The sequence below is a fragment of the Branchiostoma lanceolatum genome, chromosome 2, assembly GCF_035083965.1.
Source record: "Branchiostoma lanceolatum isolate klBraLanc5 chromosome 2, klBraLanc5.hap2, whole genome shotgun sequence".
NCBI lineage: Eukaryota > Metazoa > Chordata > Leptocardii > Amphioxiformes > Branchiostomatidae > Branchiostoma > Branchiostoma lanceolatum.
This window is the reverse complement of record NC_089723.1, coordinates 4,336,593-4,354,548: the sequence shown is the minus strand read 5'-3', so window position 1 is coordinate 4,354,548 and position 17,956 is coordinate 4,336,593. Positions and strand designations below refer to the sequence as shown.

General features: G+C 43.5%; 1 protein-coding gene across 1 annotated transcript in view; it reads left to right on the top strand.

Moving 5' to 3' along the window:
- Window positions 1-17,956, top strand: part of LOC136426527 (sushi, von Willebrand factor type A, EGF and pentraxin domain-containing protein 1-like) — a 120,437-nt gene that overhangs the window by 90,245 nt on the left and 12,236 nt on the right. The window contains exons 51-58 of the mRNA XM_066415192.1: window positions 9,984-10,160; window positions 11,225-11,404; window positions 12,060-12,236; window positions 12,473-12,652; window positions 13,879-14,171; window positions 14,773-15,040; window positions 15,956-16,141; window positions 17,251-17,358. Of these exons, the coding sequence (XP_066271289.1) occupies window positions 9,984-10,160; window positions 11,225-11,404; window positions 12,060-12,236; window positions 12,473-12,652; window positions 13,879-14,171; window positions 14,773-15,040; window positions 15,956-16,141; window positions 17,251-17,358 (1,569 nt within the window). The remainder of the gene's footprint in view (window positions 1-9,983; window positions 10,161-11,224; window positions 11,405-12,059; window positions 12,237-12,472; window positions 12,653-13,878; window positions 14,172-14,772; window positions 15,041-15,955; window positions 16,142-17,250; window positions 17,359-17,956) is intronic.

The window sequence follows — 17,956 nt, the reverse complement described above, 5'->3', positions numbered from 1 at the left end:
GATGGACATGTCCCTTATCAATGCTAGGTACTAATTTCCATCTCAGTGGGGGAATTGATCATGAGGAAATTCGTGTAAAGTGCCTTTTCCAAGGACAGAACGTCATCGGGGCATGTCAGGGGATTCGAACTCAGGACCTCTGAGTTCTGTCCTTGCCATCACGCCACGCGACGTCTTTGTGTTCTTTTTTGGCGACCTTTGTCGACACGTTCCCGGCAACATATCATCCTTGTCTATTATCCACGTAACAGGCAACGACCCTGAAATTGCCTAAAGTCGCTGAACTAGCCCAGATTAGAGGTTACAAAAGGGGTTCTTGGTACGAATTTCGTCGAAAATCTCTGCGCTATCACGACTAGGTAGTGATGCAAAGGTTTATATTTCGCGTCACAACAATGGTATCATCAATCGGAGTAAGTCTGCCTTTGCACTAAGGGTACTTTTGTTGAACGAATGGTGAGATTCGAACTCTGACGTGGCCTCTTGTACACCCTCTAATTACCCAAATACATTGTGTAGCCGACCTTAAAGCAAGGAACGTGTCGGGCACACCCAACTTTTCCCCTTTTTGAGGGCGTACTCTTGTCTCGTCAGGCAGTTTAGATGTGTACATGCGAGACGACTCGCGTTTAGATCGGTATTCTGAGCGTTAAACGGCCGCTGCGAGAGTGCGCCTCAGTGCACGGTGCCTCTTTGGTCAGTCAGGGACATCAGAGGTTCAAGTTGTGCGACGGATTTCGGCCGCCACTTTTGAAAAGAGTAGGGATTAGAGTTGGAAGCACAATATGAAGGTTGCCCTTGGGCTTGTCAGCGTTCTTCTGGTGGCTAATCTGCAGAACATAGGCAAGTAAAATTGAACGCTTTCTTTGCCTATACTTGATCTTACCTTAGTAAGTATATAACAGTTGATTAACGTTGATGGAGTTTAAAAAGACGCATAGCTAAAAGGTTGACTTTTGACCCACCGTTTAGGGTGTGGAGGGCAGTGAAGTGGTACTGATTTGGTACGGGGGTCGAATAGATCAGTCAAACATTTCAAAGTTTACCTTCCTTGTTGTGTCATCTGTACTTGGCATTAATTATTGAGGCATACAGGTAGATTCTACTAAGCTCTACCAGCCTCCGCGGGTTGCTGGGAAAATAGTAGAAATTGGCCAAATAGAGTCAATTGTATGAAGGGAGTCGGCTACGGAGAGAGGGTCAAAATATGCCTGCGAATGAAACTCTCCATGGCCAAAGTCCCCCGGCAAATGTTCTCCATATAGCCGGTGCGGTTACTCTGGTAGGGACTAAAATTCTACTATTATTAGACTCCGTAATGTATCGTCATTGTTAGTAATTCTGGAAAGAATATTCCATCATTTGCCACCTTTAAGTGAAGATGACCTTGAACGTCCTTCAAATCACAGAACACTGGTTGTAAATGAAACCCAGACTGTGCTTCTGTCTAAACTTGAGACTTAATGGGTTTTGTTTGATTTTTTTCAAAGGATAGTTCGTTGGGTTTAGGTACTACCCATTGTACAACTTATCTATGCATAACTTGATTCGGCTAATCAATGTCTCAAGATATATCCAGAAAGGGGGTCATAACCATGTACAGGGCTATGACGTAAAAATTGTACCCACCATGTTGAACAGGAGAAACAACCGAAGAAACAAATATTAAAGCAAAAACTAAATATAAATCTTTTTAAGCAGTAAATACACCATTTTTTCTCTCGATGAAACATCCCTAATACAACTACATGTACAATAGCTATAAGGTTTTGAACACAAAGTGTAACAATTCACTATAGTTTTGTCTTTGCTCTCGCATTGGTCGACTTACGTGGCATCTCGTCCGCTTTTGACACGATTTAACACATTTCGATATGTTGATATGCTCCAGTCAATCGTTGGTAATCTTTCTTCACACTACAACTTTCGTTGAGGCCCTTTTCTACCCAAGTATGTATTAAATAACTTGGCAGGATAGATGTTTAGATGTTTACCAAACGTGACGTCATCCCTGCCACATCACAGCAAATCACTTTTATAGTACTATTTTGCAAATGCAAGCACCTTGGCACCATACTTCTTGCGGTAAGAAGCAAAAATTGTTAAGAACTAAATGATTGTGCAGAATTAATCGTAATGGCATTTTGGACGAGTCTAAAGGCAGAGGTAATTGGGTGCATGTAGCGTCCATGGGATAGAGATGTTTTGAATGTTTGCAAAGTTAAGCTAATATCAGCTTATATCAGGGGATAACTTTCTCTCCTATGTCGTTAGGATATCTTATTGGAAAGTTGTGGCCTTCATAGTATCACAACACGTCAAATGGACCTGACAAAAATCATCTCATTCGAACCTTGCAGAATGGAGGGAACTGATCTTTCCAAATTTAAGTTTCCACCAAATATACTAGTATGTTGTTCGATTATTTCAGAACTCTAGAAAGACTCAATAGATACCACAAAATCATGATCAGTTTTGCAGCATGCGGTGTGCCTACGATATACAGAGAATAAAAAGAGGTATATACGGGTATACAGTATATGATATACTAGTACAGAGGATATACAGAGGTATACACGGGTATACAGTATGCGATATACAGAGGTGAACGGATCATAGCGCGTCTCTAGTTTGACCTGTCAGTTGACCTCGATCGGTGACTATTCGCCATGCATGATTAACCTGCAAACATGGACACTTCTCAATGTATGACCAACCTTGTGATGTGGTGAACATAAAATCGTATAATCTTTTGAGTTACCTGAGGAATGTTTTTGTAGCTTTACTTCATATTTGCTTTAATGGACAACATAGAAGAAATTAAAGATACACTTTTAAACATCATACCCTGAGGCATACTACTCTACGAAATGGCCGCTGAATGTCGGGGAAAAGCAGTCTAAATTCTCCCTCAACTGCCCTTCTGAGATTTCTAACACCGCGGATAACAATTTGCGTCTGACAACACGGTTCACGCCCCCCTCCCCCCAATACTTAGGAATTTGAGTACACAAAGAACCATTATTTTGTCAGGGCGTGCCTCAAATGACGGCAAAACCTACTGGATAATGCAGCAAATTACTCGGTCAAGCGAAATTGGGGGTTAGCCATAGCCTGGAGGTGTAGAGATCATTTATTTGGAACAACAATGTATGAACTTTCCCCTGTTTGTTCATAACAGAGAAACCAATTGAAAAAATCAAACATGAATATGAATGTATATGGATGTATCTATGAATTAATGAATATGAATGTATATACGAAAGTATGCTTTCTGAAGCAGGGCTCGGCCGGGCACCTTATGGCAACGAAAAAAATATTATATAAAAGACAAAAAAAAGACACAAATCGAAAGGAAACTCCTAACCATTTAATGTGCATTTTCTTGATATGCATTTTTTTTCGTTATCACAAACAGCACGACCGGGCCCCGGATTAGAAATGGGACCGTCTTCTCAAAATGGAATTCATCTTCGGTATTTTCATGACTTGTTGGACACAGTCCATGCGGCTGGTGTCTTGGCCGACCCTTTTCAATTTATAGACAATAAGCAGATCATTACAATGGCAGTGAAGCTGTCACTATCACTATTCTCTGTTAAAAGAGTAATCAAATGAAATACTTACTTTTTCTTTTGCAGAGTCACAGATTCCGCCACCACTAGGTAAGTACAGCAGTGCTTTATTATATTTTATTGTTCTGTGTAGATAGCAGAAAACTGGAAAGAAATCGATTTTTTTTAGACTTTTAATGATCAAGATTATTATTACAAGATGGCATAAATCTAAAAATATCTAGAAAGCAGAAAACTGGAAAAAGGTCGTTTTTTTAGACTTTTAATGATCAACATTATGATTAAGAGATGGCATAAATCTAAAAATATCTAGAAAGCAGAAAACTGGAAAGAAATTGAATTGTTTATACTTTTAATGATCAGTATTAAGATTATGTGATGGCATAAATATAAAAACAGCACAATGCTGATGAACTTTACCTGATTTTACATTGATATTTAAACGGCATAATTCCATATCTCACTCTGGTTGTGTGCAACTTAAATGCCCTTGTTTTTTTGACAAATGTAGCACATGATAACTAAATGTACTAGGTACTTTTGAGGTATAAAGTTCTCACTTTTCAATTTGATATCAACGACATTTTCCCATTTTTTTCCTCTTTTCAGCGAACACCTGTCCTTATCCGGTAGACCTGGTCTTCCTCATAGACAGCTCGGAGAGTTTCAGGACAAGCGGCTTTGAGGATGCAAAAACATTTGTCTTGAACGTAGTCAACTATTTTACACTCGCAGCAGACCAAACAAGGGTCGGTGTTGTTACGTACAGCAACCGCGACGCACAGGTTACTCGCATTAAGCTCAATGAAAAGTACGACCGAGTAGAGCTCTTAACAGCGATTCGCGACATTCCCTACGACAGAGGCCATACCTTCACTGGGCTTGGTCTTGACCACGTGCGCAACAATTCCTTCCTCCAAGTAAACGGCCGTCGGAGTACCACTCCCGACTTCCTGGTCGTATTAACCGACGACAACTCCGAAGATAGCATCACTCGTCCAGCACAGTTGGTACGCCAGATGGGCATCACCGTGTTCGTCGTGGGAGTTGGCGAGGAAGCCGACATTGATCAAGCAACTCTAGAGGACATTGCTGGTACTCCGAGCCGGGTGTTCAGGCTGACAGACCATGATTTCCTTACCGACATCCAGCACCCAACGTCTATAAGGGAGTCGATTTGCAACGGTGAGTACTACGCCTGTCCCAATTCCTTTAACATGTGCCCTGTGCTTACCTCCTGTCCAACATTTTCAGACGTACCTCACCGTGGTCTTTGCATAGTTGAGGACGATAATGTATTTTCAGCCTATCTTGATGCTCGTTTGGTTTACTAAATACGTAATATAGCTTGACTATAAAATAGATCCGTGTTATAAGATAAACAAACTGAAACTCAACACACCACTCTGTCGCACCAACAGACTAAAAAAAAAACTCTCCAATTCCGTACCTTGTAACCCTGCTGAACAAGTGACTTATCTCTTTAACGCCCCCATGGTTTCTCTACTTCATTGTATCAAACAACACAATTCTGTCACGAATGTTTTAATGTTTACAGTGTCAGCTGCCCTTACATCGTTTTATGTGTTGTAATTTCAAAACTTACTTGTGTTTTGAAATTGCGCCATTGATATAATCAAAACTTTGTATATGATGATATCGTTTTTAATGCGAGCTGATTAAATACCCACCCAATTCAGACTTGCAACTCTACCACGTAATATTTTTAATAAAGTTTCAAAGTTTCAAAGAGGTTCTTGACAATTTCAGCCGCAAAATGTCCGGACTTGACGGCCCCAGCGAACGGAGCGCGGACGCCCCCTACCGAAGGGAACTCCATCCAGGACACGGTGACTTTCACCTGTAACGCCGGATACGTCCTGGACGGAGCCGCTAGTGTGACGTGTCAGGCGGACCTAACCTGGACTGCTCCTCCCCCAACATGCAGACGTAAGATAACTTTTAACTTGCGGCGTCGCGGTGGCGCAGTGGCAGGGTGTTTGGCTGCAGAACCCAGAGGCCCTGCGTTCGAAGTCTGGGTCCCTGATTTTTGTCCGATTAACGTTGTGCCCTTTACACAGCTTTCCTCACTTTACTCAGGTGAAAATGAGTATCTAGCTTCGGTTAGGGATGTTGCCCATGGGAAAGGCACTTAACACGACTTTACTCACTTTACTCAGGTGAAAATGAGTACCTAGTTTCGGTTAGGGGCGTCCCTCTGATATGACTTTACATTGAGGCCCCTTGCCTTAAGAGATTGGGCACATTGAGCACCCGAAAAAAACCCCTACACTTATCGAAAAGAGTAGGGGCCCTCCCGGCCCGGCCCAGTGTGATAATATAAATCTGTCCGGATATGTAGGTTGTACCCTTAGTACAAACCCGTTGTTTTACGCCTTGAGGCAGTGTACCGGGTTTGCAACATAGAAACAAACAAACTAATCAATCGCTCAGTTTAGCAATTAACTAACGATTCTGCTGTCATTATTGTGCCATCTGACAGGTGTCGTTATTGCACGACATGTAAACCTCTTACTTTATTATGGCGTATGATATGTAAATGAGTTGTATGGGGCCGAGTCTGAGCAGATCTTCCAATTGTATATCTCTTGCTTCATCAGCGGTTTTCAGACGAACGTCTGTTTCAAGAAAAGGTTTTATTAGATTTACAAATAGACAGGCAATGGTATTGGTCATGCACTGACCTGATCCTACATTAGCATGTTTAATGACCATGAATCGTATACCAAATATCAATTACAATTTACAGCTGTGTTAACTGAATTGCAATGTCTTTTTCGTTCTCAGTTGTAACGTGCCCTGCCCGGACAGCACCGGCAAACGGTGCAGTGAGTTCTACAGCCATAGGACGGTACCAGGACGCGGTCACGTTCACCTGTAACTCGGGGTACAACCTGGTCGGCTCAACAAGAATTACCTGCCAGGCGGATGGTACCTGGAGCGCAAATCCACCGACATGCAACCGTGAGTAAACCAATCTGATGATCTTTTTATATTAGAAGCACGGTGCACAAAGACATCGCACCCGAGTGCAATGTTCTGATGATTCGCACACACAATGCCAGTGCTGCATAGTCAGGCTGATAGAAACTAGAGTAAAGCCCCCCCCCCCCCAAGGACCCGCGGCACGCTGGCGGCGTCGCTGCGTGCTAAACTGGATTTGTGTTACCCTTGAACTTTATAATGGGAATATCATTCAAAACGTATGACCAAAAAGACAACAAAACACATAAGGTTTGTTTTTGTCGATGAAAGTCGTTGAGTGCTTTGTCAATTCAATCGGCCGCAGCGACGCTGCCAGCGTGCCGCAGGTCCAGTGAGAGGGGGCTTTCTCCCACTGTTCCTCTTGCCGTTGATCGTTCCTTGTAATATGTGAATGGTGATGCTCAATACATACCTTGTGGCTTTATTTCTGGGTTTGACAGAGGGTTTCTTTTTTGCACCTTTCATCACAGCTGCCCAATGCTCGCCACAGACGGCCCCATCGTTTGGAACGATAACGCCTTCCGGACCAGTCTCGTTCCCGGGCCAGACTACCTACAACTGTAACCCGGGATACACACGGAACGGCGCTACAGGTTCGACGTGCCAAGCTGACGGATCATGGAGCAATACTGTCCATTCATGCACACGTAAGAATGTTTTTGCACTTGCAGTTACAAGAAAGCTGTTAGCAGTTAAGTCTACTTTTGACACGCCTACACTGTGAGAGCATGAGGAAGTACATGTAGGCCCCTTGCAATACCCAAACGCTGGCATGCTGGCAACCAAACGTCTACAAACCAAAAATCTCAGTTTACACTCACTCTACTGTTACTATTCAAAAGCAACACAAGACGTCGCTCTCTCTACATATAAGGTTATTGTCAAAAACAACACATCCTTAGCTATAGGCATTGAGAGCGTGGAATGTTTAGAATTCTTCCCACCCCATCACAGTACTATACTAACGACGCCGCCCCTGAGGCGTCGCCAAAAGACGTTGCTCAATGGACAAGTCAATGAACAAGATTTTTAAACCATTTCAGGCAGACAATGTCAGCCGCCGGTGACGGCACCAGTTAACGGAGCACGGGCGCCCCCTACCGGAGCGAACTCTTTCCAGGACAGAATCACGTTTACCTGCGACTCGGGATACACACGGAACGGCGCTGCAGATACGCAGTGCCAAGCTGACGGAACATGGAGTAACCCTACTCCAACGTGCACACGTAAGTCGACTTTCAAGTTGATGTATGCGAGCAATGTCAATCGCTTATTGTAAATCAAATCAAATCAAATCAATGTCAAACGAATTGTAACATATATTTATTCAAGAAACTTAAGTAATCAAAAAAAATAGCATGACTTCTGCATGACAGATAAAGATTAATAGGCGTCATTCTTTCGTTATAATAGAGACGTTTTAATAGAAACGTTTTATTTTATAGGTTCATGCCCGTGGGCTAGTTGCAAATATATGGTAGAAACATAGGGAAAAACATACATGTGTCAGTGAACTGTGACTGACTTCGTTGTTAAACAATAGGCTACTAATACTAAATACGACTGTTGGCTGTATGTAGACAAGCTGGATTTGACTCCTTTTTTGGAAACAATCATGGAAGACGAAAAGTCCCACTTTTTCTAGAATTTGTGGGTTCTGTGATTTCAAGAGAAATCTAATTACAGATCTAGATCCCCGTTTTATAAAGGGTTATTTACAATTTCAGGTGCACAATGCCCACTGCTGACGGCCCCAGCAAACGGAGCGCTGAGTCCAGGCGGACAGATTTTCCACCCGAACACCGTTACCGTCACCTGTGACACGGGATACTCACGGAACGGCGTCTCTCCTCTGACGTGCCAAGCTGACGGAACGTGGAGCGACCTTGTCCCGACATGCACGCGTAAGATGACTTTTATTCAATACAAGTTTGCGTACCTTTGATGGATCAGTTGGCATGTGTGGTAGCCGCCATCTTGAATTAATCTCGTTAATATAGGTAGCCATTTAATAATGAATCTTCGTTTCTAAACCTAGTGTCAGTGATGGAAAAGCCTACTTTCGAGTGCTGCATGCAACAGGGGGTATGCTAGTGATCTAATCAGTATCAGCGATATCAAATATTTACAGGTTTGCGGAGCAAAACCTTTGTTGGATCCGTTGGCATGTGTGGTGGCCGCCATCTTGAATTGTGTAGTCACTGGGTCGCCATGCCATTTTATTGGGAGGGATGTTTTTTGGGGTCGCTAGCGTTCTCTCTATTTTTAACACATCCGCACACAACTATCACACATTCAACTCAAATAAAAAGAAAAAAATCAATACCAATTCTTATTTATAAAAAGACCCCGTTATTCGCTAAACTAACATAGCAAACCTGAAGTATATGTAGCACAAATACTTAACTTTAGTATTCAATTGATATTCAGGACAAAATGCAATAGATTCTATTGCACTAGATAGTACCAATACTCGAGTGGTACCTTACTCTGACAACCAATATCGACCTTTTAGCCAAACCTATGTATTAGAGTAGTTTTAGAACCAATGTTTTAGATTCGTCAGGTCATTGTACATGTATTATTATGTACTTTATTACGACTTTTATATCTGTATGCCTGTACATAGCCCGATAGGGCATGAATGTACGATTAAAGTTATCATTATCATTAATATCTCCCCATGCATCATTGGTACATGGTATGTATCTCCCTAAACGTTTTCTGACCAAGACTACTTCATTATTTTAGCCACGCAATGCCCTGACTTGACGGCCCCAGCTAACGGAGCACGAACGCCCCCTACCGGAGCGAGGAACTACCAGGACACGGTCACCTTCACCTGTAACACGGGATACACACGGAGCGGCGCTGAAGTTTTGACGTGCCAAGCTGGCGGGCAATGGAGTGATCCTCGTCCAACATGCACACGTAAGCTGAGTTTGAGCTTATTGATATTCACAATAAAGAGCAATTCAGACACCTACACATGAATACATAATATAACCTAACAAAAAGTAAAGTAACTATTTGGCGAGAGAAAATAGTTTTTATACGCTAGAGGTACCGTTCAGATGTTTAATCCTTGTCCTGCCGGAGTTCCACAACAAAAATATATCCCCACTGCTGAAGTGCCCAGAAAAATTTGAAAGAAAGGGTAATCGTTTGATATTGCTCAATTTTAGTTACCACGCTTTACAACAACCGCGCGGGGGCAACGTACGCATTCTAGAAATATTCTCAACCCAGCAGTTGTCAGGGTTAGCATACAGAACAAGAATGTGCAACCCGACAATTGTAGGGCGTAGCAGGACTAGGGTTTTATTCAACAGCACCCTATGCAGCATTAGTACGCACTATATACCTAGACTGGTCTTGACCAAGACTATTTCACGATTTCAGCCAAACAATGTCCGGACTTGACGGCCCCAGCGTTTGGATCGCTGAGTCCTACAGGGAGAACCAACTACCAGGACGTGGTCAACTTCAACTGTAACCCGGGTTACACACGGAACGGCGCTACTTCTGCAACGTGCCAAGCTGACGGAACATGGAGCAACCCTGTCCCCACATGCACACGTAAGACATCTTTGGAATACAATATATTTGCCTTCGCCGTAGGCAGAAGGGTATATTTTTGGTCCGTATTTGTGGACTGATCATGATGGTGTTGGCAATATAACTCTTGATGTCATGGACGAATGTTGGTGATTTTTGGTAGGTAAGTTTCTGCTGGGAAGACAACTGGTGCTGCAGTAAACCTTTTGTGTTTGTCAGTTTGTTTGTTGGTGGAAAAACTCGTTGGAAAATTCATTCACCTACATTGGTAATGAACAAATCTAAATCATCAGCAACTTTGTTCGGCCATATCTCCCTTGATGTTTTTTTTTTTTTAAATCAAATTACACCGTATGAATCATTATTGGAAAGCCTCATATGCCTCATAGTTATATTTTTTGTAAAGGGGTCCCATCTTTTATGATCATGCATCGGGGAACGAGCATCATGGCTGATTATGTCAGATTTTTGCAAAGAAACAAACTCGGCAGCCAAATTTTCCTGCCCACATTGGATTTGGTCTCCAACTATTATTGACCAAGTAGCTAATCAACAAAACGTCATATTGTCAATTTGACCTTGTGGCATTAAAAAGTAATAGCCAAGAGACTTACATGTACTTACGGATGGTGGAAGCATCTCTAAAGCCAAGTCCCACAAGTCAAGCACATCATTCTGCGCTGACATAAGCATCGTTGCCCGTGTGCAATATACATGTACATGACGCCATCCGTTGGCAAAGGGAAGTATAACGAACGTCACGAAAAGGTGCCCACTTTTGATACCCGAGACACAATTGCATCTCCCATCTGTTGTTACTTTGTCCATTGACTATGCATTTTGCATTTAGTGTTTAAAGTGTCAAATGATAAGTTTATTACAAAAGACATAACCTCGATTGTTGCCATACATGCGTTTGCTATGTCGTTCCATGCACCATTGGCACAAATGTAACAAATGTTCACAAATGTTTACTGTTGTTGCCATACTTTGTACCTGCTACAATAGTCGCGCAATAAAGTTCTCTTTTTTTTATGTATATAGATCCTTTAAGGTTCTTGATCAAGTCTATTTCGACATTACAGCCAGACAGTGTCTGCCCCAACTGACGGCCCCAACTAACGGAGCGATGAGTCCTCTCGGACCGCACACCTTCCCGGCCACGGTAGCGTTCACCTGTAACACGGGATACACACGGAACGGCGCTGCTGATACGACCTGCCAAGCTGACGGATCATGGAACAACCCTGTTCCAACATGCGATCGTAAGATCAGACTACATGTATCTGCAAACAATGTCCATCAATCTGTGATTTGTACATATTCACCAGGTAGTAAAGAGAGTATAGGAAGCATATTGCGTGACCTTTCTGCATTCGGTCACCAAGTCAAAGGTGGTTGGAAGTTTGTATCGTCCCCCGTCTCCGCTTAAAGATATTTGATGTGCTCTGATGTCTTTAAGTCAACCTTGCAAGATTTGGAATAGAGTAAGAAGAGAGATTACCTACAGGCTGTTCATAACCTCTATTGGCAAACAGACTTCGGCTAACAGACATCGCGTAATTTATGCTTAATAGACCTCTTGCCAATTACAGCGGCCATTCTTAATTTCCCGATTTTTTGCACAAAACGAGGCTGAAGTTGGTGCCCTCATTTCTCAACCTGTATAACAGTATATAGGAGGTAGGTCATGTATTTTTGCTCCTCTGTGAAACGTACAGTTTTTCGTGAAATACCGAATGTGGCATACCTATAGTAATACTGTAATACAGTCTAACATGTATAAGTAGGGAGCACCAACTGCAGCCTCGTTTTGGTGCACGGTCCCATGTAATTCAAAATGGCCGCTGTAATTGGCAAGAGGTCTATTAGCGAATAGATTCTTATAGGTTTCTTGACAAGAATATTTCACCCTTTCAGCTGTACAATGTCCTGTGTTGAGGGCCCCAATGAACGGGACGGTTACTCCCCCCGGAGCGAGGAACTACAATGACGTGGGCACGTTCGCCTGTGACGTGGGATTTGAAAGGGTCGGCGCCACAAGTGCAACGTGCCAAGCTAACGGGCAATGGAGCAACCCTGTTCCAATTTGCAGACGTAAGATGAAATATATTACTACGTATACATGGCTGTGTTACAGCAATTGCCTTTTGCACCCTTAGTAGATGAACGCACCTTGACATATTTTAGATACTATCAGCTATTTGATAATAATCTACACGTATGTTCTTGCTGGTTTGCTAGTTACCACTCGCTAGTTGCTAGTCACTAGTTACCAATGCTGTGTAGATCTATAGTGCCATAGACCTCATAGACCAAGGTCATTTCTCTAGCTGTGCAGTGCTTAGCTGTGACGGCTCCAGCAAACGGTGCGCGAACGCCCCCTACCGGAGCGAACTCCTACCAGGACATGGTTACGTTCACCTGTAACCAGGGGTACGATCTGATCGGTGACTCCAATACTACCTGCAAGGCAGACCGCACGTGGACCAGACCTGTTCCTAGATGTAGACGTAAGATGGCATAGAATAGCTGGTGCATGATAGTTGGCTAAAGGTGTCGGTTGGTTGGTTGGTTGGTTGGTTGATTGGTTGGTTGGTTACTCGGTTGGTTGGTTGGTGCATCTAAAGCCCCCCTCTCACTGGCGGTGTCGCTGCGTCCTAAAATGGATTTATGTTACCCTTGACTTTATAATGTGAATATCATAATGTGAATATCATTCAAAAGTATGACCAAAAGACAACAAAACACACAAAGCTTAGAAATATGTGTTTTTGTCGATGAAATTAGTTGAGTACTTTGTCAATTCGATCGGCCGCAGCGACGCCGCCAGCGTGCCGCGCATCCAGTGAGAGGGGGCTTAAGGTACTATAGTGGTTGTGGATCCAGGGGTACAGCCAGTACGTTCCCTGCCCTGATTGTAACGAAAAATGCTGGAGTTGTTGCGAGCGCCGATTTCGAACCCCAGGGCGTTTGTTGTCACGTGACCGTAACCTGAGTATTGTCTGCCATGCTGGACGGTAAAACCTTACCGGAAAGTTGGCCAGTAAATTTAAATTTGTGTAGCTACGTCACTATGTCTGTGACGTCATGTGCAGACACGATAAACGCATGAAAATGTGAGAATGTTACTCTTTTTGGTTAAATCAACCACCATGGTGGAATGTGAAATTACACACAATTTTCGTCAATTTAATAGCAAAACATTTAAGCCCTATTTCACTGGAACCGCGGCACGTTGGCGGCGTTGCTGCGTTCTAAACTGAATTTGTGTTACCCTTTCTTTCTAATGGGTATATAATGCAAAATGTACAACTATGACTGAAAAGACAAGAAAACATACAAAGCTAAGAAATATTCGTTTTTCATCGATGAAATTCGTTGAGCGCGCTGTCAAACTGCGAGGGCGCAGCGAAGTCGCCATCGTGTCGCGGGTCCAGGGGGCTTTAAGCGCCCCTCTCACTAGTGCACTAGACGCGCGGCACGCTGGCGGCGTCTCTGCGACCGATTGATTTGACAGCGCGCTCAACGAATCTTATCGATTAATACGAATATCTTTACGCTTTTTCTGTTTTGTTGTATTTTTAGTAGTACTTGTTCGTTTTTGCATGTTATCCCCATTATAAAGTCAATGGAAACACAAATCCAGTTTAGGACGCGGTGATGACGCCAGCGTGCCGCGGGTCCAGTGAGAGGGGGCCTTTAGATTAACACCAACAATCTGTTTCATTCAACTTAGCTGCGACCTGTGACCGACTCCGCGTAGACGGTTGGGACATCGTCTTCCTCATGGACTCCACCACCAGCGTGAAGTTCGGCAGAGTGAAGAATCTTACTCGGGACATCGCGGACCGTCTTCTTACAGACGGCAGTCAGACGCGCGTGGGTCTGGTCCAGTTTAGCGACAACCCGGTGCCAACCTTCGACCTCAACACGCACAACACGAAGGCTGCCATCATTGGTGCAATCGAGGGGGCTACCAGACGTGGAGGTGGCACATTTGCCGGGAGCGCACTCACTTATGTAAAACAGGTACATTTGCACTCGTCTCTTTTAAAAAAATCTTGGATTCATGTTACATCTTTCATGCATTAATTTGTAGAGATGATAATACGTTTATTGCAAATTCTTGTCCGTGGACTAATTGCAAGTAACATGAAAAGGACAGTCAAATAATTAAGAACAGTATAGCATGTGTACAGTCTAGCCTAATGCTGACAATAAATTATAGTTTATTGACTTCTTTTTCTGGGACAATGGAAGACAGAGATAAAATAGTTTTTCAAACAATATGACGGCGTTTCATTTCCAAATAGATTTCACCACTGGTTCAAAGTACATTATCCTTCCTTCCTTCCTTCCTTCCTTCCTTCCTTCCTTTCTTCCTTCCTTCCTTCCTTCCTTCCTTCCTTCCTTCCTTCCTTCCTTCCTTCCTTCCTTCCTTCCTTCCTTCCTTCCTTCCTTCCTTCCTTCCTTCCTTCCTTCCTTCCTTCCTTCCTTCCTTCCTTCCTTCCTTCAGTCATTCATCTGAAGTATAGCCAGTAGGAACCCGTCTGAGTAATGAGGCTGTTGTAGTGTGCTGTATATATGAATAATTTTCTAATATCACCCTACCATATCAATCGCTTTCCAGGTTAGCTTCGCTACAGGAAATGGCGGCCGCCAAGATCGGCCTGATGCGCTCATCGTGGTGACGGATGGTGTGACGTTCGATGACGTCAGTTTCGCTGCCCAATCAGTGCGCGAGGGGGGTATCACCGCCTTTGCGGTCGGTGCAGGTGACGCAGTAAACAGCCAGGCTCTGAGGGCTATAGCCAAGGACCCCTACAAGGTTCGACTAGTTGCGAATGACACCCAGCACAAAGAAACCGTCGAGGCCATCTGGAGGTGGTTTTGCCTAGGTAAAATAGACAAGCATTGTTTTTCTCCCGTTTTATTTCTGTCCGAGGTTTTGTGCTTTCGTCGTAAACTTGTTACCTTCGTCAAGAAGGTTATTTTTTAGGTGCTGTTTGTCTATCTGTCTATCAGTGAACGGCATACCTCGAGAAGCTGTGGATGTATCGAAATGATTTTTGGTATGACCAGGGCTACCGAAATGGTGTGGGAAGACTTTAACTAACTTAATTTGGTGGTCTTGCCTAGGTAAAATAGCCAAGCCTGTTTTTCCCCGTTTTATTTAATTTCTGTCCGAAGTTTTGTCCTTTCGCCGTAAACTTATTACCTTCGCCAAGACGGTTATGTTTTAGGTGCTTTTGTCTATCTGCCTGTCAGCGGAAAGCATAGCTCGAAATGCTGTGGATGTATCCTAGTGGGTAGGGTCTGGAAAACAATAATGGACCCTCCAGCGGGTTTTTAAGGTACTGCAGTGGGACCTCCGGTTTTGATATCTCGTGTTCTGGACATGCTGCGTTCTCTCTTGTTCTGTCTGCAAGAAATAACAAGCCTAAGGTTGTAATCCTAAATATGATTCTTCTCCAATTCAATCAACTTAATTCAATCAGAAGTCCTGGGTTCCCACCCGGGTAGGACATGTCTGGATAAAAGTCGTATCAAGTTATACTAAAGACTTTATAAAAAATGGTACATATTTCTGAAACAGTATCGAAGTTTAACACACTCCACTGCCAGTATACATTAGATTAGCCCCATGCTGCACTAATTGCACCTCTGTGTGGCCCAGGGCTATGAAACGGAGATGGTGTGGAATACACCTTATGGTGTGGAAGGACTTTAACGAACTTGATAACTAGGACACCTAAACGAAATATAATGTGCGCCTTCATGGTCAATCTTTAAAGTCGAATCTTTGTTCACAGCTGACGTGTGCCCAGATCGCGGAGCCCCGACAAACGGCGTGCGAAAAGGCACGAAATATCAGGGAGAGAAGATGTACTTCAGCTGCGATGACGGCTACGTCTTGGATGGAACAAGTCCCCTCACCTGTACCGGCACCTTCAAGAGTGGCGTCGGCACATGGAGCGGCCCTGATCCTACTTGCAAACGTAAGGCCTTCTAAATTGTATCCTTCGATGAATGGACCGTTCCAGTCGAACACCATAAGCCCCGCCCCATGTTCTATATCTGTCCACTAGCGCTGTTTTTGACGGAGGTGTTTTCCAAATAGAACGGGGGGTTCTAAATGTTCGATATGATGTTCGACTGAAACAGTCCATTGCCTCTAGTGTTTCATTGTTGTATTCAATGTAATTGTAATGTTGAGTGGTCCGCAACATCAGCTTGATTTTCATTTTTTTTATTTTATTAGCATTGCAACAGTGCAATCCACGTGGGACACAGGCAGCTATTGCTAGTGTCGTGACCCACACACATAATATACCCATTTTTACACTTAGGTGGAGTGAGGAAAGTCGTGTTAAGTGCCTTTTTCCCAAGGGCACAAGATCGGTGGCGTCAGGGGATTCGAACCCGGGACCGCTGGGTTCTGGGCCGAAAACCCTGTCGTAACGCAACACGACCCCGTGATTGTCTGCCTGGCGCCCCACTATGTATTGCCTTGTTTCATTTTTTATCAAAGATAAAGGCCTTCTTCCGCGTACAGCCAGTGCTGTTTCAAACTGACCGTACACGAAGGGGTCTGTCACTGTCGTTAGAAATAATCCCATATTTTGCCACAAAAGCAGTTACTCAAGCAACTGGATATGGTTTTGGAAACGGTCAGACGTTTCAAGTAGCATCCACTACTTTTCGCCAGTGACTCTGTAGTAGTATCAGTCAGACGTTTCAAGTAGCATCCGCTACTGACGAAAAGTAGTGGATGCTACTTGAAACGTCTGACCGTTTTTAAAATCATTTCCAGTTGCGGCTTTTTTGGCGTATTTTATTACCTGGATGTATAACCTCCATCGACGTAATTAATCCCATTTTTCGATTCCAAAACAGTACGGCCACATGTAAATCAAATGCAGACTGTAAATTCCCGAACGTGGTCGCATCGTGTGAGACACCGCAATCTAGTTCATAAGTAAACAAGAGTGAATGCATTTGTAGGTAGAGTTTTAAACATGTGAGTGTGTGACTGTAATAACGTTCAGACCGGCCCGGTCGTGCTTTTATTGACTTGGTGATAGTGAGTTTTATATTCCTTTTTCAGTTGGGGACGTATGCAATCCCAACCCATGCTTGAATGGAGGGATGTGCTTTCCGGACGGCTCTGGATACCGGTGTGACTGTAAACCTGGATTCGTTGGAATCAACTGCCGTACGTTTTCATCCGTTAGACCCCCCTCTCACAGCACCCGCGGCACGCTGGCGGCGTCGCTTCGTCCTAAACTGGATTTGTGTTACCCTTGACTTTATAATGGGAATACCATTCAAAACGTACAACTATGATAAAAAAGACAACAGAACACACAAAGCTTAAAAAGATTCATTTTTGTCGATGAAATTCGTTGAGTGCTTTGTCAATTCGATCGGCCGCAGCGACGCCGCCAGCGTGTCGCGGGTCCAGTGAGAGGGGGGCTTAACTCTCCTGTCAACAGAAGTATAGCAGGGCACACAGTAACGAAAGTCCCCATGACATGATTGTTTGTTTGCTTGTGCCATTATTTACATTGATGCCCTTATTTGCATTTAGTCACATTTACATTGTAGAGGAATCTATCAAATTGCGTTGTGCCTACGAAATACTTACCATGAAATATTTGATAAACACGTGGGTATAGCACCACAACAAATGAAATTAGAAGATTAGGACACTGTCAAGTGGTGCTTGAAACACGCGTTGGTAGTGTAAGCACAATATTCAGAATCCAAGATTTACTAATCAATAATATGCTTTTATAATCGGTTTCGCGTTT